The 21,037-nt window shown below is 38.0% G+C and overlaps 2 protein-coding genes across 5 annotated transcripts in view; both read right to left on the bottom strand.

Annotated features, from left to right (window-relative positions):
* Positions 1-1,498, bottom strand: part of hmgcs1 (3-hydroxy-3-methylglutaryl-CoA synthase 1 (soluble)) — a 39,218-nt gene extending 37,720 nt beyond the window's left edge. The window contains exon 1 of the mRNA XM_061876854.1: positions 1,338-1,498. The gene's annotated coding sequence lies outside the window, so the exon portion shown is untranslated. The remainder of the gene's footprint in view (positions 1-1,337) is intronic.
* A 4,176-nt stretch (positions 1,499-5,674) lies between these two features.
* The window catches only part of ythdc2 (YTH domain containing 2), a 54,953-nt gene continuing 39,590 nt past the window's right edge, over positions 5,675-21,037 (bottom strand). For 3 of the 4 annotated variants that reach the window (XM_061876852.1, XM_061876850.1, XM_061876851.1), the window contains 8 exons: positions 19,853-20,036; positions 14,468-14,559; positions 13,454-13,573; positions 11,722-11,870; positions 8,098-8,206; positions 7,736-7,942; positions 7,490-7,672; positions 5,675-6,210 (listed from right to left, as the gene is read on the bottom strand). In XM_061876852.1, coding sequence (XP_061732836.1) covers positions 6,142-6,210; positions 7,490-7,672; positions 7,736-7,942; positions 8,098-8,206; positions 11,722-11,870; positions 13,454-13,573; positions 14,468-14,559; positions 19,853-20,036 — 1,113 coding nt within the window. In that variant the 3' untranslated portion in view covers positions 5,675-6,141. The remainder of the gene's footprint in view (positions 6,211-7,489; positions 7,673-7,735; positions 7,943-8,097; positions 8,207-11,721; positions 11,871-13,453; positions 13,574-14,467; positions 14,560-19,852; positions 20,037-21,037) is intronic. The other variant, XM_061876853.1, reaches the window with a different exon arrangement.

Below are 21,037 nucleotides of genomic sequence, written 5' to 3'. Positions count from 1 at the left end.
TGGGAACGTAGATCGACCGGTAAATTGAGAGCTTTGCCTTCCGGTTCAGTTCCTTCTTCACCACAACGGATCGGTACAACGTCCGCATTACTGAAGAAGCCGCACCGATCCGCCTGTCGATCTCACGATCCACTCTTCCCTCACTCGTGAACAAGACTTCTAGGTACTTGAACTCCTCCACTTGGGGCAGGGTCTCTTCCCCAACCCGGAGATGGCATTCCACCCTTTTCTGGGCGAGAAACATGGACTCGGACTTGGAGGTGCTGTTTTCATAATGTTTTATAAGGTTTTTTTTAATTGTTCTTTGACTTACTGTATGAAATTGTTGAAATTGATAAATAAACATTTATTTAAAAAAAATAAAATAAAAATAAAAATAAGGATAACAGTAAAAGAAGTGGTGGCGACCGGACCCGCTCTAATGACTCCCATTTATTATTTTATTAAATAGGTACATAAATTATGCGAACCCATGACACTCGGCTACAATAATAATAATAAAAATTCAATCGGATAAACTCCAATATTATTTAGGTAAAAGGTCACTAAAAGTGTAGTTTGCGACCTTTTACCTAAAGAGTATTGGAGTTTATCCGATTGAATTTGCAAAGCTTTTTTTATTATTATTATTGTTGCCGAGTGTCCTGGGTTCGCATAATTTGTGTACCTATTTAATAAAATAATAAATAGGAGTCATTAGGTAAAAGGTCACTAACTTCCGGGCTTCACGGTGGGAGGGGGGTTAGTGCGTCTGCCTTACATCACGAAGGTCCTGCAGTCCTGGGTTCAATCCCAGGCTCGGGATCTTTCTGTGTGGAGTTTGCATGTTCTCCCCGTGAATGTGTGGGTTCCTTCCGGGGTACTCCGGCTTCCTCCCACTTCCAAAGACAAGCACCTGGGGATAGGTTGATTGGCAACACTAAACATTTGCCCTAGTGTGTGAATGTGAGTGTGAATGTTGTCTGTCTATCTGTGTTGGCCCTGCGATGAGATGGCGACTTGTCCAGGGTGTACCCCACCTTCCGCCCGATTGTAGCTGAGATTATTTAAATAAAGGGAATAAGCGACAGGAAATGGATGGATGGTGTAGTTTGCTATCCGGACAGAATAGGCTGACGGACCAGCTTCTGACACTGAAATTGTTACATTAGCTAAATTAAATATTGTACACAAATATTACCAAATGACAGGACAACGTATTACGACAACATAAATATCAAACGTAAAAAAAGTATAAATATAAAAAAAAAACATTAAAATAGGAAATGCCATGACAACGCAGCAAGTCCGTGTACTGTCGTTTGAAGGCAACGATGGACGTTCAGAAGTCTTCCTACCTGTTTATGCAGGTGAGCAGCGGTGACTTCCTGACGTTTAACCTCGCTGGCAGTCAAGTAGAAGGACTTTAAGGAGGTATAAGTCGCTGTATTTATGGAGGACAAAGCAGCGTCACCATGCACTACACAGCCTCGATTCTTCTCCACCAATCAGATCACAGCATACTCGGTCAACTTGCAACGCTACGGAGCGCACAGATATTCTGGCCAATCAGAAAGCAGGACTGGCGACCATGACTCAGAGGTGAAGCTGTGGTCCAATCGGAGGCCAGTACGATGTCGGGTGAGCGTGGAAACAACCAATGAGAGAGCAGACATAATTCCTGGCGTGTTAGGTCGATCCTCCTGCCGCTTGAACCGTCACTACACTATGTTGAATGTTTGTACACAACTTTTTTTTTTTTCCCAATCGTTCATATTTAACGTTAGTTGTTCAACGTCCCTGGACAATGTCTAATGAGAATTAACAACTTACAATCAAAGCGAAGTTTACTGCAGTGTTTATCAACCACTGTGCCGCGGCACACTGGTGTGCCGTGAGATACAGTCTGGTGTGCCGCGGGAGATGCTGTAATTTCACCTATTTGGGTTAAAAATATTTTTGTGCAAACCAGTAATTATAGTCTGCAAATGATGTGTTGTTGTTGAGTGTCGGTGAACACTTGCCGGGAGGTGGGGGGGCGTGGTCGGGGTTGGTGCGGAGGCGTGGTTGGGGCGGGGGCGTGGTTAAGAGGGGTGGCGTATAATTCACCATCTAGAGTATTTCATATATATATATATATATATATATATATATATATATATATATATATATATATATATATATATATATATGTGTATGAAATACTTGACTTTCAGTGAATTCTGGCTATATATATATATATATATATATATAATATATATATATATATATGTATATGTATAAATAAATAAAATAAATAGTTGAATTTCCGACAGCACCTATCAAATACACAGTAATAACAACACAGTTGTTCTACTAACTGTACTGTGCTTGCTGGTTACTAAAAAAAACAACAACACCTACCTTTCACTATTTGAGTAACCTTTGTTGTGCCATTTGCGTACTGGCAAGCGATCTACGAATCCGGGAACATCCTTCAGGGATTTGTTGTAGACATCCGCAAATGAGAACGGGATGTTGTTTCCAGCTATCAGCATAGCCATCTTTGTCTCAGCATAAGATACACCATCGGGTCTCCATTTTGCGAGGTGGGCCATAATACTGGGTTAATTGTGAACGATACCGCGCTGCGGACGCTTTGTGCTTTGCTGACTGACCGTTCATGACTGAGTATATCTGTTCACCGTGTTCAATGGAGAAGTCTGTTCTACAAAATTTACAGGCAACTTACCCCTTCCCCTTCGAACTCTCCTGGATAAACTGAAATTCTTGTTTCCAATTGTTCTGGAACTCGCAAATGTATATCTTCATTTTGCTCATCGACGGTGTAATATATTGGGTTGGAGTCAATATCCAGGCGACGTGATGAATTTACGTCTCTTTACTGTGGGCTTAAGAAAATACTCACTAATGCATGTTCCTTGACGGCACTTAAATGTAGAATATATTTACATTCTATTCTATGTACAGTAGATGGCAGTATTTTCCTGTTTAAGAGGGTCACAACATTGAGTCAGGTTCTCATGGAGCTGGAGTAGGGGTGGCCTCTAGTTCTGCCTGAATTTCGGGAGAAAATTTGTCCGGGGAGGTTTTCGGGAGAAGCGCTGAATTTCGGGAGTCTCCCGGAAAATCCGGGAGGGTTGGCAAGGTTGTCAGCTGGTAGCTAATTGGTTTGTAGATGACGGAAACAGCGGGTGGCAGCGTGCAGGTAAAAAGGTATCTAATGCTTAAACCAAAAATTAACAAAAGGCGAGAGCCCCTAAGTAAAGGCATTGAAGCTTAGGGAAGGCTGTGCAGAACGAGACTAAAACGGAACTGGCTACTAAGAAAATAAAAACAGAATGCTGGACGACAGCAAAGACTTACTGTGGAGCAAAGACGGCGTCCACAATGTACATCCCAACATGACATGACGATCAACAATCTCCCCACAAAGAAGGATAAAAACAACTGAAATATTCTTGATTGCTAAAACCAAGGCGATGCGGAAATATCGCTCAAAGGAAGACATGACACTGCTACAGGAAATTACCAAAAAAAGAGAAAAAACACCAAAATAGGAGCACAAGACAAGAAGCATGACTATATATAATCATGCATGCTTGGTGATGCTTTAAAGTCATATCCAACAATTGCGACTTTTTACTGTCAACTGAGTTTCGTTTTTTTAATGATTTCTGCTGGTGGTGTTCCTCCGCATTTTTTCAACAGAAAAACTGTGCCTTGGCTCAAAAAAGGTTGAAAAACACTGGTATTACCGCAATGGACAAAGAGTGAAAAACATGTCCAGTAAATTCCACCCATCCATCCATTTCCTACCGCTTGTCCCGTTCAGGCAAAAGGCGAGGTACACCTTGGGTAGACTAACCATATTCTGAAATCCCAAAAGAGGACACATATATGCCTTGCACACCAAGGACCAGACTAGGTGAAAATTTGCCAATGATACTTGAACTTGCTTTATAAATAGTATATTTATTTAGATAAAGCATTTTTTCTCCTCTGTTGACAGCAGTGTTGGCATTAGGAATTTTCAAAAAACATAAAAATGGGGTCCCACTTTTTTGTAAGTGTTTTGAAAACAAATGATAAAACGCATGCATTGTCCTGTTATATCTCACATTCTATGTTATGTTTTGGAAAACTTTTGTCAAAAACGTTGCTGCATTCATTAAAAGAAATAATAAAAAAAGAAAACAAATTTGTATGCATATGTAAATGCATTCAGTTATAAACATTCATTCACTTTCTTCTTTCCTTCATGGACCTAAACCAGGGGTTTCAGACACGAGGGCCAATTGCGGCCCGCCAGACGTTATTTTGCGGCCCCCACCTTAATATGAAATTTTAATGTTAGTGCTGCCCGCAAGTTTTATAAGAAAGGCGCTTGACAGCGTTGTGTTATTTGGGTCCAAAACGGCTCTTTCAACATTCTGGGTTGCCTACTCCTGCATTAGTGGAAAAGCGGCGAATGAGTGAAAGCGACAGAGACGTTGCCATGGGGACGAGGGTTTTCTTACGTGCCTGGCTGCAGTCACACCGAGACACCTGTCCGTCAGTAATAACATTCCCCGATAACCTGGACCAATTCAAACCGTCATTTGTTTTTTTTATTGTTTTATTTGCATTTCCTCACACAATGAACAATACATTTATTTCTATATGATGCCGGATAACACTCCGGGAGCCGTCACTTTTTTTGCACTCGCTATCCCGGTACTTTTCCAGCTATTATCTGCCGACCACCATGTTGCTTTAGGGAGGAAAAGCGGAACAACACACATTGCGGAAAAAACATTATTCTCCGTGCGTAGGCTAAATACAAATATATTTTACAACCCCAAACATGTCTTTTTCAGTGATGAGCAAAGACAATTCCAGGAAAAGCGGGAGATGCAATATTTATTTGTTGGGCACAGGCGCACCCCGACGTGTCTTATTTACACAGAGAAAGTTGCGGTGCACAAGGGATACAATTTGAAACGTCATTATACAACTAGACATGCTGATGAGTATGCAAAAATATTTTTAAGAAATCTTTTCTTGCGCCCCAGCGTCACCCAGACTCTCCGCTTTTATACCCAATCATGGCACCCACTTGTTCCCTATTAGCCTGCACACCTGTGGGATGTTCCAAATATGTGTTTGATGAGCATATCTCAACTTTATCAGCATTTATTGCCACCTTCATCAACTTCCTTGTCACGTGTTGCTGGCATTAAATTCTAAAGTTAATGATTATTTGCACAAAAAAAAAAATGTTTATCAGTTTGAACATCAAATATGATGTATTTGTTGCATATTCAACTGAATATGGGTTGAAAATGATTTGCAAATCATAGTATTCAGTTTATATTTACATCTAACACAATTTCCCAACTCATATGGAAACGGGGATTGTACATATGTAGCATCATCTACAAAGATACAAAAAATTGCTATTGCGACATCCAGTGGACACATTTAGAACAGCTGTTTCTTTCATTCAAAAATTTCAGGTTAATTTTTATACTTAGCAAACTCATCCCGCGGGCCGGATGAAACCTGTTCGCGGGCCTGATCCGGCCCTCGGGCTGTATGTTTGACACCACTGCTGTATATCGTACCATTCATGAGCTGCAGCACAAAACCCGATGAGGCAGATCAGATGTAGCAGTCGGACTACCTTTACTATACTCAAGAAGAACTCACAGTATTGTGGACTTATAAATGCTTTTTATAACACAAATGTTACATTCTTTGGTTTAACATAATGTGAACAACAAATGTCATCACATTGTAAAGGTATGGTCAAAAACATGGCTATAAAATCTACATGTACTGTATCAAACAACACATTGGAATCTAAAGTACAACATTTCCAGTACTATTAAGAACATGTACAGTTATAAACAAGCCAATTTAGCATATACAGAATGCATACTTAGTGAAATACTGGAAAAATCAACTGAAAAGAGAAAACAAACAAAGTGTTGAACAATGCGTCACAAAACCAGTTGAAGGTACAAAGCACATGAGACACTTTTAGTATGCACCATGGAAGCAAATTGCCCTAAAATTGATGCACCATATGTTTCACAAAAGACAAGCAGTGATCGTAAAAATGATGGTAAAAGTGGTTGTAATAGTGCAAAGAGTGTTCCAATGATGGTTTTGAAGTGTTCACCGTTGACTGCTGCTGTTTCTCTCCCAAAGTGACAGCAGTTGTCTGCCTGCCTTGGTGTCTAATTCCTGCAAAAATATAACAACATTTAAACTGCAAATCCGAAGCAAAGTGCACTTGCATATTCAATATAGCCTTATTATTATTTATTGAACTCTTCTTTTGCAGGGTGGAATGGTAGCTTAACAGCTTTGGGCTGTGGCGGCACAAACCAAAACAAACGGTGCGTTGCGCTCACAGGCACTTGCACAGCTGAGGGGACTGTAATAAACTATAAATAGTTCATCTGTGTTATTGCTTATAATAACAATATCACTAATACTTGGCTAATATTTAAATCACGCCATGTAAATTGAATATTGTTGGCACTTTTGAATGGTTCTTTATCAGATTTTAAGGGCAAAATAGTGGTGGTCCCATTGGCTCCCCGGTAAGCCGACTTTTATTTACATTTATTTAATATTTAGAATGCTTTCAAAAAATCCATCTGTCAGGTCTTTCATAATGATTGTGAACGAGAGGCAAAATTCTCCCAAAAAGTGCATCCCTCCCTTTAAGTCAAAGCCCATCAAGGATTGAACAAAAAACAAAATAAAACATAAAAAAAAAAAACCCTTTATGTATCAACGACTTCATTTGTCATTTCCACTGAAGACAATAATTTTTACAGAACAATATCAATGTGCAGTCTCTCATGCAGAATTTTAGGTAGGGTTATTCCTGTTTGTTTTACATTGGTTGGAGGGGAAGGAGTCGCAGCCCTGCTTTACCGTGGACCTCGTGCTTGTTATACCTCTTGCCCTGTTATAACTATTTGCTTGCCTAACATAATTGCTATTGTGACATCAAGTGGACACATTTAGAACAGCAGTTTCTTTAATTTAAAAAAATGCAGATCAAATTTACACTTAGCAAACTCATCTCATGAACTGGATTGAACTTGTTGGGGCCGCATTTTTACCATCCCGGCTGTATATGAAAGGTATCCCTAAAATATTAATATAAAAGAAACTTGAGGGGTGGGCAGGGTTCCCTCATAATATAGTGGTATTGGAAACACCGGCTTTTAAAGCATACACACTTTTCTATCATTAAAAAAAATAAATAAATAGGTGCAAGCATTTGAATGTAACACACTTGAAACTGTAATTTGTATTATCATTCCACCCAGAAGAACACTTCAAAAAATAATCTAAGCCCCCAAGTCAGTGTGGTGTCCGTGTTCATAAGTGTGCACACGTTTGTTGTAAAAAACAATTATGGGTCATGTGATGTATCAATAATTGTTAATTTACTCATTAATCTGCTGTGTAAAGAATTATATTGGGTACTGTTTTTCAAACTCACCTGACCATCTCTGCTAATCTGGACCTTCTTGTTGTCCGTCAGCGAGTTGGTGATGTGTTGGGTGCTCCGGAAAGGTAGACTTTTCTTGCAGATCCACTCCACATTGAAAACTCCCCCTAATCCCATGAACCCCCAATCTTGACTATTTGTATGCCTGACGGTCGATGACATGCGAGCGTATCCCTGGAAAACATACAACACAGTTATTAAGTACACAGAGTCAACACTAGAAAAAGACAAATGTACCTGGAAGTGTCCAGAGCCTTGAACAGAAAAGATGAGAATGACTTCATTGTCCTGGAGGGCCTTGGTGAGGTTAGTTTCATTGCTTGGTACGGTGGACCAGATGCCTTTCTGCTGGGAGATGTCTATGTTTCTCATAGTGTTGCTTTTCATGATGAAGTAACGCACTGGCGCAAAGACCGGCTGAGGCATGACGGGGTGTGAACAATACTGGCAAAAGAAACAACATACTCTAGGAAAGGCACATACAATTTGGATTCCTGTGAAATACATTTCAGTTACCAAGTATTAGCTCTTCAATTGAAGCAATGAATCACATGTTTGGATCTTGAAAAGGAACATTACAGGTTATCAGAATGACTCACAGAAAAAGAGGACTTGCTGGTACAGGGAAGTTCATGACTCATGGCCATTGATGCGTTCTCTATGCCAGCTGGTTTCTTTTGACACAAGCCTGACACATCTGGTGTTCTGCTGCAATGAATGTGGGAAAATACAACACTGGTTGTGAAATTAACGATTATCCACAACAATCTGCGCAGTACAACACATTTCAGTCGACAACCCATCTATGTGGAGCAGCTCCGGCCCGCTTAAGTTGACGTGAACCTACATGGCCAACTGCTTTTGTTGACATAAAATGTGAGAGCCAAATGTATAATTTCTTTGTAACATGTTACGTTTATATTGGCATGTGCTGTATTGTTAATTTAATCATTATCACTAAACAGCAACATAACTACTGTCTAATTACACAGCATTAAATCATGCACACACTCACTTCCTGTTCACTGTAAAATAAAAGTATGGCAGTATCAACCTGTATAATACCACAAATAACATTAGATTTTTTATCAGCTTACTAGAAGAAAGATTTGCACAGTAGTGGTTTGAATCACATTCTATTGTTTTTCATAAATAGTGCTAATATTTGGAGAAAATAGGAATGATACGAAGTGAAATATTCATGTCAGGAATGTGACCAAAATTGTCACTGTTATTATTATTACAACTGGTTTGTTAAATGTGCTCAAAAAAGTACCTTTCTTCACACAAACTTCTAACCAAGTTTTATTTAAAAAGAAACATTAAAAAAACAACCACACTATTCAGTTTTTTGAAAGAAGAAACATTAAATATTGTTCAGCCATCTTAAGATCCATTTTGTTTTGTATATTAATGTTTAAATATGTTTATCTTATCTAGCTAGTGAGCCAGCACTAGCTGGTCCATGAGTTTATCCAAGTCCAGTTATCAAGCACGGTTTTGCGATTATTTTTAATTTAAACTGTAATACTAAACGTTGGGGGTTTTACTTTGCGGTTTATAATTAATACCTTTTATCGTTAAAGCTAAAGTACAAATTCAGCAAAAGGCTTATTATTTCAATCCATACTTATTTGTTATATCCTAATGGTCTTGTCTCTTTGCGAAAAAGATAACATTTAGTAAGTTTTATCTGCATCAAAGTCAGAATTAAAAAAAATATACAACGATCGGGTCAAAACATTTCAGGAGTGACCTATATTGCTGTTTTTATAACGAAGAACGTAAGAAAAAAATCTACGATGCATTCGGAAAGAATTTACATCTTACACATTATGTTCCAACTATAACAACAATATAAATATTTTTTAAAACATTTTTGCTGATTAAAAAAAAAGAAGACATTTGCTCAATACTTTTTTGAAGCACCTTTGGCAGCAATTACAGCCTCAATTCTTTTTAAATGCAATGCCACAAGCTTGGCACACCTATTTTTGGCCAGTTTCGCCCATTCCTCTTTGCAGCACCTCTCAAGCTCCATCAGGTTGGATGGGAAGCAATGGTTTTCATCCAGGATGTCTCTGTACATTGCTGCGTTCATCTTTCACTCTATCCTGAATAATGTCCCAGTTTTTTCTGCTAAAAAACTATCTCCACAGCATGATGCTGCCACCACCATGTTTCACTGTCTGGATTGCATATTGGCCTGATGATGAGCGGTGCCTGGTTTTCTCCAAACATGAAGCGTGTCTTTCACGCTTAAGAGTTCAATCTTTGTCTCATTGGATCATAGTATTTTTTTGTCATGGTCAGAGAGTCTTTCAGGTGCATTTTGGCAAACTTTTTACGAAGAAATGGCTTCTGTCTGGCCACTCTACCATACAGGCCTGATTGGTAAATCGCTGCAGAGATGGTTGTCATTCAGAAAGGTTCTCCTCTCTCCACATATTAATGCTGTAACTCTAAAAGAGTCATTATCGGGTTCTTGGTCACCTCCCTGACCAGACTAAGATGAATGCAACAATGTACAGAGACATCCTGGATGAAAACCAATGCTTCCCATCCAACCTGATGGAGCTTGAGAGGTGCTGCAAAGAGGAATGGGCGAAACTGCCCAAGCATAGGTGTGTCAACCTTGTGGCATCTCATTCAAACAGACATGAGGCAGTAATTTCTCCCAAAGGTGCCTCCACAAAATATTCAGCAAAGACTTTGAATACATGTGTTTTTTTGTTTTTTTTTAGACATTTGCAAAATTGAAAAAAAAAATTTTTTACATTGACATTACGGGGTATTGTCTGTAGAATTTTAACAGCAAAAATGTATATATTCAATATTGGAATAAGTGTGGAATGTGGAATGTGGAAAAAGTGAAGCGCTGAGAATATTTTCCGGATGCACTGTACGTGTCCGTTATATTCTTAAAAACAAGCTATTTTTGTGGGGATTACACAACGGAAGAATTATTCAGCAAAGTTATTGAAAGACAACATTTAAATCACTCCCAAAACTATGTAGTCCTGAGGGGATCAAATATTATATGAAAACAGAATAATTTAAATAAAAAATAGCACAAATAGAGGAAGACCATGTCAACAAACTGCCCCACCCATCGAAATGAAATGAAATAAATTTAATCCGAGATTGGCCCTCCGAAACCACCATAATTTCAAAACATTACAACAGCATGTACGACAAATATCTACTGTAGTTTTACAAAATAATTTACCTTGAGGACCGGACGAATGCGGTGTCTTTTGGCTTTCTCTCCCTATATGGTTTCATAGGGTTGCATGTTTTTTTTCTCGTGACATCTGGCAAAATCATATCCCTTGGTGTAACAATAGTTCCATATGGACATAATTGAGTGACGGACCGGACAGGTTAGCTTTAACAACAAGTGATATGTATGTCTGTGTACCTAAGGTAATTCTTGATTATCCTATTTGTTGAATCAGGACTTGACAAAACAAACTAAAACACTTCGAAAACAGTATCAACAGCTTATCTTGTGGATGAAAGTTGATTGGACGTGTGTGGCTTTCTGCAGACACTGAGTGCAGCTTGTCTGATGCAGACTAACGCTACATGGGGTCTTGACTTTCCGGGTAAGCTGCTAACAGGTAAATTATGTTTCTATTGGTTTGTTTTTCTGATTTGGTCAGCCGCTTCCTCGACTTTGCACTAACTTTCTTAGTTCCGATAGCTGGAGGGCAAGATATTGATCTCACACTTTGTAATCAAAACTTGTTTCTTGTGTAAAACAGCGGGAACAATGTGTAATATATCAACTTGTTATTGCATAAACGCCACAAACCTGTTACTTCAGCAGGTGATGAGAATGCTCATAAATTAAAGTATGCTTGCAACTTAAAGCATGATAAAAGCTGAGAGACAGTATCGCAAATGACTTGTAAGGTAAGGTGCTCATATGTTGAAGTACCTATAAAGTTTTCTCTTTACGAACCCAGTTCAAGATCAAGAATCGAGTTTTCGCTGTATTGCGATCATCCTTTCGGTGAGTGTACAATGACAGTAATGGATTTGGGACAGTACAACGCAACATTAACACACTCGAGAAAAAGTACACATTGTACACAGTATACTTATTGAAGTTTTTCCAATATGTTCACAATATACTCTTATCACTTCCTGATACAAAGAATGAGACTGTATTTCCACACCACTAAACATTTGAGTGACATGCAGGTGTTAAGTTATACCTGTCATCAGCAACGCAAGGAAATTTTGGGCTGCCTCTAGAGTTCTTGACAGAGTTCGGGATACCTTCTTCTGTAAACAGGGGGCGAGGACGTTGTCCTATCCCTGTGGTCTGCTGTAAGCCTGCTTTCTTCTCCTCTGCAGCCAGCACCTGCAGATGTCACGTTGAAGTTTGTAAACACAGTAGCCTTGTGTACATTATGCTCATAATCAAACTAAATAATAATACTACTCCTGCATTCAGTTGAACAATTACATCATATAATCTAATATAAATATGACTTAAGATGTAATATTTTACAGTATATTAGACAAAGTTTTACAGGAAAAAACAATGACAAATATACATTTTAATTCTGCCAACTGTTTTCTGTGCATCATCTCATCTCATGTATCTAAGTTGCTATCCTGTAGGCTTGGCAACTTGGTTAACTTCAGTGTTAATCTGTGAACTTGCAGAATTTCTCCAATGGAGGTGATTTGTAGATTTTTGGGGAAAATGTATTCAATCCAACAAAACAATACACAGCAATACCTTACCAATGCAATGCAATTCCAAAACCAAACCCGACCCAGCAACACTCAGAACAGCAACAATAAACAGAGCAATTGAGAGGGCTTGAAACACGACACAGAACAATCCAAAAGTAGTGAAACAAAATTGAATATTATCAACAACAGTATCAATACCAGTAACAATTTCAACCAAGCAGTGATTAAAAATCACTCATTGACATCATCATTAGACATTTAAAAAAAATAAAACAATTAAATAAAAATGAACAATAGTGTCAAGGTGGCTTCCACTTGCATCGCATCTCATAAGCTTGACAACACACTGTGTCCAATATTTTCACAAAGATAAAAATCAGTCATATTTTTGGTTCATTTAATAGTTAAAACTAATTTAAATAATGGATCCCATATTCCAATAAATGATTCATTATTATCAAAACTAAATGCAGTTTTTCTACTGATATCATCTCCATAGCTTGTGTATACCAGTCAGAATGTGTTGGACTATCAACATCCATTTCTTTAATATTACACTTTTTTACTCTTTGATGACATGTTACCAAATTGATGGAGATCCCCAAGAATACAAGTTTGCAGTGTCATTGGGATGGTTATATTAAGGAAAGTAATTGCAGAAGAAGAGGCTGAAAGACCGGCTCAATATCTTCCTAAAAGAGTGCAGCATACACCCACTGCCTTGGAAGCTGCTACTTCGCATCACTCTTCCTGGCGTGGACTATGCCCTCAAGGAGTAGAAGCGGCAGAGGAGAACAGACAAAAACACTATTTGGTAAAAAGAGAGAGTAGAAAGGCGCCCATGTCTGCACCTGCCCCAGGCAATGTGCATCGCGCATCGGGCTGCAGTCATCAACGAACCCACAAAGAGTAGACGAGGTCAAAGCATAGTATTTTTCTTTTGCATTTGTTTTATGTCTTTTTTGGTTTTTTATAATTTCTGTGTTACAAGTGGACATTTGCCTCAGGTGTGGTTTGCAACAAAAGCGCATTCTACTGTTTATTAGGAAAGTCATAAACCCCACTTTTGACCATTTTCAGTGCAGTGGTCCACTGCTACACCTTGTGTCGCAAGGGTACAACATTTCTGTTACAGCATATGTGAAATTTCTTGTGTTGCAAGGGTACAATATTTATGTTACAGTTAATGTGAAATTGATAACATTCTAAATAACCAACAGCAAATATATAAATGTCACTTACAGAAACCAGGGTTTGAATGATCATCTCATCTTGCTGAGACCAGGATTTGGAAAGGCCACCAATTCTCTTGATGAACAGATGATGCCACTTGTGTCTCAAGTCAAACACACGACCTGACCACTGACAGATATTTAAAAGTCAAATTATGCAACCTGCCAGAAATCACTGCATTCATAAGACAATGAATTTTGTAATGAGCAAGTGATTCATAGAAAAATACAGTATCCCTTTTGTAATTAACTTATAAACAACTAAATAAAGTGGTCATAGTACTCCTATTCATTGTAACAGCAAAACCAGCAATGCAATCTCTCTTGAAATATTCTGCATGCTGAGAATGAGGGGAAAGTGTTTATTCATTGCAATTTTCTATACGATTCGAAGACTTATTCAAAACACTAAAAAGTATCAAAAACCTTCGGTTGAAATGCAGCTATTGCACAAAGTCTGATAAAAGAGTGATGTAGTTTGTGTTGCTCCTTTAGAACAATCTGCACGTTAAATACTTTGGATTACGTACACTATAGTAACTACTAAATAATAGTAATGATGTAACAATGTAGGGACACCATGTTAGAGTATGTGGTGAGCATGTCTGTGGTTCTGGGTTTGAATCTTCACTTCGTCGTGCCATGATCACTTCCATTTTACTGCAATTTCTCTCTGACTTTTTGGACGATTTCTAGCATTATCTTAGTTGTTGTGTAAAGCTGTGGTCGCCATTGATTACTTGTGAAAAGAGAAATCGCAGAAATTAAATGACAACTTCATTACACAGGATGTACTGTATATGTTCTCCCCACGCGTTTGTGGGTTTTCTATAGATACTTAATCGTTCATGTTCATTGTGTAATGTAATAAAAAATATCTTATATACACTGTTCATTGTAAATTGTCTATATTGTAGATGTGATCGGGGGTGTGCAGTTTCCTCCAAGTTATACAAGTTTGATTTGTTATATGAAGTGTTGTCAATGATGGAAGAAAACTGAAACATCACATTTGTATTTTCACCTCATTGTCCATTTGAAAGATTAGCCAATCATCAATTTTCATCTCAGCGATGTCTTCTGTGTCACTGTCACTTGTTTGACAGACTGGATTATCTGAAAAAAAGAACGCATGGAAAAAGGCAGGATCTTGTGAAACAAATTCAACAGTGACAAACCAACTGGAATGGTCTCTAATAATATCTTTGCGCTGCTCTGCTGCCTGTAAGATGTAAGATACTGTAGATGTCTGCAATATTTGTTGTTTATGTCACTACTGTGAGAACTAGGGCTGGGAATCTCAGGGTAATATATTTTTGGCTTACAATAACGTTATGCTGATGTTGCAATTATGGTGAAACAAAAGTACCGGTAAACAAACAAAAAAAGTCATAGTTTATATTTTTCAGTATAATTTAAGCAGCGTGCAAACAGCACCAGATGATGATCGGCTGTTAGCTTTTTTAAAGGGGAAGTGCATTTTTTTTTGGAATTGTGCCTATCGTTCACAATCATTATGAGAGACATGAAAATGCATGTTAATTTTATGCATTCATGATATTAAATTAATACGATCAAAAGATTGCTTAGAATGGAGCCTATTGAAGCTGTGCAATTCCGTTTACAAAGCCCTTAAAAACTTCGAAACACCTCCATTAAGATTTTATATACATTATGTAAGAATATATGTAATACAGTATCAGGCACTTTTATAATAACATTTAATATAATCTCTTACTGCACTAGGTCTGCTGGGATGTTGTTATATTCCCATTTAGATGAAGAATGACTAATATTCCTTGCGTAGAAAAGGGATCTGGGGTGGGAAGGGACACCAAGCGTCTGTTCGTGTAGTCCATGCCTATTTCGGGTCTAAAAGGCTGTCAAAGTGTACCAACTTGTCGGAATACCTACTCAGACTTCTTCTGTCAAAGTGAAATGCATGATTTATGATAAAGAATAAACTTTTAAGGAGCAAGGAAGCGAGAAAGCAGCACACCGCTCAATGATGGCGCTTATAATAACAATATCACTAGTGCTTGGTTCACATCCAAATCACAAAATGTAAATAGAGTATTCTTATTTTTTTAATAGTTGTTTAATGGATTGTAAGGGCGAAATAGAGGAGCTCCCATTGGCTCCGCTGTAAGCAGACTTTATCAACACTATCTATAATGCATTAAAAATCCATCCCTTGTCATGTCTTTCATTATGATTGTGAAAGACAAGCAAAATTCTCAAAAAAGTGCAGTTCCCCTTTAAGCTGATAACGCACAACTGAGAGACACCGGTTCTTTCCTCTGTATTCCTTTTTCGCTGTGTAAACTTCTGTTTTGCTACCCAGCCTATTTTCTTCTTGTTGTGCTTCTTGCCTCCTAGTTTCAGTCCAGTTGCTCTCGGCCTTATATTATGCTTCCTATTAGGTTTCATGTACATGTTTAATTTATCCTTTGTACCATCATCCTCAAGTTTTTTCTCCGCCATCATGTTTTGTACATTGTGCGTGGACTATATTAAATACATTTTGTTCATTTGGCTTTCTGCCTCTGTATCTGAGGTTTAAACTAGTCAAACACAAAACAAAAACAATGACACTGTTTTAGTGCAACATAACTGGAAACTGGACTTTTACCAGCCACTTCCATGACGAGCGCCCACTAATTGACTTGTAAAACGGTTGGGATAGCCAAATTAGCTTTATATGTTTTGATAATAAATAATTGCAGTATAGATTTATTAAAGCAATTCTTTAACATTTGTAGCGATTAGTTCAAAGTAATGTGACAGTATTTGATTTATGTTATGTTGCTTTCTTTGAGAACACGTTACTTTCTCCTTTGGAGAATTAATCTCCTCAGCACACCGACTCAAATAAAAGCTAATGAATTATTGAACCACGGTTTTCTTACTTATGCTAGAAGGACAATATAATAGCTGTGGAATATAAGTACAGGTTTCAAAAAACATTCGACATGACAGAAATTGTCCTTTATGCCAATAGATGGTATGCCTTGATTTTGAGAATGGTTAGTTGCTCTCAGGGGCAAGGGGCAGTTCTCTTGCTCTTAAGGGCTACTACCAGACACTACAGCAGGGATGTCAAACATGCGGCCCGCAGGCTTGAAAAGGATTAATCCGGATTATTATGAGTTAATGAGTTTGCTAACTGAAAATGAGCTGTATTTTAAACGAAATAAACTGCTGTTCTAAATGTGTTGAATGGATGTCACAATAGCAATTCTGTTAGGCAAGCAAAGGGTTTATACCGAGCCGAGCAAGTGTACGAACAAAAAGTACACAGTAAAGCGGGACAGAGGCTCTTCTCCTTCGACCCAATATAAAACGTCCTCTGTGTCGGACATTTCTCCAAAATGTCACTGTCAAAAAAGATAAAAGTTGACGCAGAGTGTAGAGTTTTTCTAAGAAAATTGATAATCCTATTTATTCACGGAAGGAAATGGGAAAAAAATATCTTTGGGAGCATGTCTTCTCTGTAATGAGCGTCAATAAAACAAAGCTATGCTCAAGGTTCACGCATAAGCGCTTGAAAAACATCCTGAAATTGTCTGCCACTTAAGATCTGACACCTGACATTGATTTACTTGTGAAAGCTAAAAGATAACAGGTTTCAAAAGTGAAATAATTACTTAAAACCACTTAAAACGCTGCATGAGATAGGATCTTGACATAGTTCTGTAAAATGATTGTCTTCTGTGGAAATTTAAAGCAAGTGAACAGTGTGTGAGTCACTGCAATACTCTCAGACTCGATGAAATTGATCGTGTATTGCACAGCTTTTATTTTTTATCAATACAGAGTGATGGTGTTTAACTCAACCCTCTTGAAGAGTTTTCAGCTCAGTTTTTTATTTTGTTCAATCCCAGATAGGTTGTGACTTACAATATTATGGTTTAGTAGATACACAGAGATGAAGTCTAAGTTCATTGGGTCCTTCATGGTGTTTTTGCAACTGCACCAATTTTCTCCTCAAAATTATGAGCTACCTTGAAGTGTTATGTCAAGGGAATTAATATTTGTGAAATGTAAATTTTCATAATGTGCTTGGTCTATTTTGGGGCAAAGCAAAACAAATAAAACAAACTGAAGTTGTCGTAGTTGTAATTTTTAATTTATTATGCTACGATTTTAGTAGTCCAGCCCATGTAGGAATAGATTTTCCTCCATGCAGCCCCTGAGCTAAAATAAGTTTGACAACACCGCTGTAGAGGCTGATGTTAGTCAGACAGCGTGGGACCCCAACCCATTTTTTTCAAGTAAAAAGTCATGGTTTATTTTATCTTCTCCACAGTTGTGATTGGAACCGCGTAGATCGTGAGCATTTTTAAATCATTTTTATAGGAATTTAACTGTATGTGTTTCAAAGACTTGATCGTCTCCCACGGTTGACTCTGCATAAAGAAATTTTTGGCAACAAAAGCGTTAACCTATAACCATAATGTAAAGTTCAATGCAATAGATGTCCATACCAATACAGTGCTGTATGCTTAGCTTTTTCACTAGTAGCATCAATGCTACTAAATGGGGAAAAAATTGCAGCACAGAATATTTTTTTTTAGAACAGAAAAAAATGAGTAGCAATATGAAATGTCTTAAATATCACAATTTCAATATTAACACTCATACATATGAACATCATCAGCTTAAACATAGAAAAAATTCTTAAAGAGTGTAAGCATTGTCATTAACACTTGTGTAGGGCTGGGCAATATGGATCATGGAAATGGAAATATCAGTTAACGTAACTTCTCCACCATGCCTTGATTTTCAATTTTCGGGACTGAGTGGGATCCCAAATACAAAAAAACAGGTATCAGCAGGTAAGAAAAGTAGGTTTTGTATAATAGGATCCCAACTTAAGAGGTGTTTTGAGATGAGAAAAAAGAACAAACCTTGAAAATAATATAAGAAAAGTCAAATATAATCTCCAATCTTCTTTAAAAAACACACTTAGCTATGCTCAATTCTTCAGCTAACAAAAACACAAAAGAACAAAAATTTGAAATAAACTGCCATGGTTTAAAGAGGACATGTTTAGACGCCATCAGCAACCTAAAAAACATACACACAGGTCACAGTGCTAGTGATCAATCATTTTGATTATGGTTTAAATTTATTTCAAACAGAGATGTCCGATAATGGCTTTTTCGCCGATATCCCGATATTGTCCAACTCTTAATTACCGAATCCGATATCAACCAATATATATACAGTCGTGGAATTACACATTATTATGCCTAATTTTGTTGTCATGCCCCCCTGGATGCAATAAACAATGTAACAAGGTTTTCCAAAATAAATTAACTCAAGTTATGGAAAACAATGCCAACATGGTACTGCCATATTTATTATTGAAGTCACAAAGTGCATTTTTTTTAACTTGCCTCAAAACAACAGCTTGGAATTTGAGACATGCTCTCCATTAGAGAGCATGAGGAGGTTGAGGTTGGCGGGGTTGGGGAGTGGGTGGAGGTAGGGGGTAGCGGGGGATGTATATTGTAGCGTCCAGGAAGAGTTAGTGCTGCTAGGGGTTCTGTGTGTTTTTTCTGTTGTGTTTATGTTGTGTTACGGTGGGGATGTTCTCCCGAAATGTGTTTGTCATTCTTGTTCGTTGTGGGTTCACAGTGTGGCCTATATTTGAAACAGTGTTAAAGTTGTTTATATGGCCACCCTCAGTGTGACCTGTATGGCTGTTGACAAAGTATGCTTGCATTCACTTGTGTGTGTGAAAAGCCGTAGAAATTATTTACTGTATGATTGGGCATCGTAAAGGCAGTGCCTTCAAGGTTTATTGGCACTTCTCCCTATGTCCGTGTACCACTCCGCACAGCGGAGTTTTAAAAAGTCATAAATTGTACTTTTTGAAATCAATATCGATAGTTTCCGATATTACATTTTAAAGCATTTATCGGCCGATAATATCGGCGGTCTGATATTATTGGACATTTCTAATTTCAAACATGCTATACAGATGGGCAAACATTTCACTCCACTTTTATCAAATTTGGATGTGTTTATTTTAGGATCAAAATGTGATAAAAGGGTTGAAAATCTTTTTCGTACATGTGCTACAGGCTTTTGTTTTTAAGTTGCATAGTCTAGCAATTGCGAGTAAATTTGTCGCATCCCTAGCACTGCAATATACCGTCACACTCCTATTGAGATTAAAATTTAAAGTCTTAAGTAAACCTTTTGCATATGATTTATGAGTATGTGTCATGAAACGTTACATGGTCAAATCTTTTGGAAATCGTCACACTCTAACACTATAAAAAAGGTTCTATTTTATGTGAGTTGTTTCCACACCAACTTGCATAAAATAGAAAATAATACAGACAGCTACATTTGAAAAGTTACAGTATTTTCTAATCTTAAGGTAAGATGAGAGTACCTTTCTGAACTCTTGCTTCCTGACTGGCAGAGGCGAGAGGTCTGGAACCCCCTCCAAATATGGCTACAGTAATAGACGTCACTAAAGTACAACAGCGAACACTGGCAATCCGGTGGCCTCGGCTCATCTCGTCATAGACCAACCAGTTTGTGGGAAGAGCTTGGGAAGACTTGGAGGAAATATCCTGGAAGAAGTAAAAACAAAGTTGTTGAACCTCTTAAAACATCTTGATTGATTTGTCTCATAATTGGTGGCATTTTTGTTGCGGTATTTGAAATTATAACTCCTGATTACCACTGGATGCATAATGGCGTCTGAACGGCGCCACCCAGAAAGTCTCCGCTACCTGCTAATCCCTACCGCCGTTCTGATGCGCACTGTTCTGGCTCTACCATGCAGTCAAATAGCGCACAATTTTACGAGATCTCGCAAACTCGCGCATATTCACGTGATAAAGGGAGTCGTATTAAAGTGAACCACATACAGTCTATTCTGTCCTTCCAGACAAGCAAAAGCAAATAAAATTGGTCCTGCCATTCAAGATATGCAACAGCTGATTAACGGCAAAACTGCAGAACATCTCGAGCATTGCCATTGCAAGCAACAACACAAACAGGACAACAACCCTGGCAAGCGATCTTCACACCCCCCCCCCCCCCCACACACACACACACACGGATACACACACTTTTCATTCACTCCCTGTTTCTCCTTATGACGTTTTAAAGTGTAAAATAGGTGGGTTGCAATCAAGGGGCCCAGAGAGCACATCCGGGCACTTCTGGGTTTCAGGCGATGGTCTTGGGTCTTATTAGGCTACTATTTATTTACCTGAATCCGTGCAGATTTGGGCGTATTTTGAAATATTTAGAGGAAAATATATAAGCGATCACGAAAAAAACTCATAGAAGAAAAGGTTGGAGGCACATTATGTCTCTGCCAAGGCAATAACTAGGATTTTACAAATACCGAGGTCAAAAACTGTCAGTCCAAGAAAAGCTTTGAGAGGCTGAAATCATGGGTATCCCAGCAACATATAAATGTTAAAAGCTTTTATTGAGATAGAACTATCACATGTAATATTACCTAACATCTTTGACAATCATCATGATTTTGTAACACTCCCCCTTTTTTTTTAAATTAAAATACTGAAGTTTAGCGTACTAAACAATTTTAAGATCATTA

This window comes from Nerophis ophidion, linkage group LG17 (assembly GCF_033978795.1).
Source record: "Nerophis ophidion isolate RoL-2023_Sa linkage group LG17, RoL_Noph_v1.0, whole genome shotgun sequence".
In the NCBI taxonomy this organism is placed as follows: Eukaryota; Metazoa; Chordata; class Actinopteri; order Syngnathiformes; family Syngnathidae; genus Nerophis; species Nerophis ophidion.
This window is presented reverse-complemented; position numbering and strand designations above follow the sequence as displayed.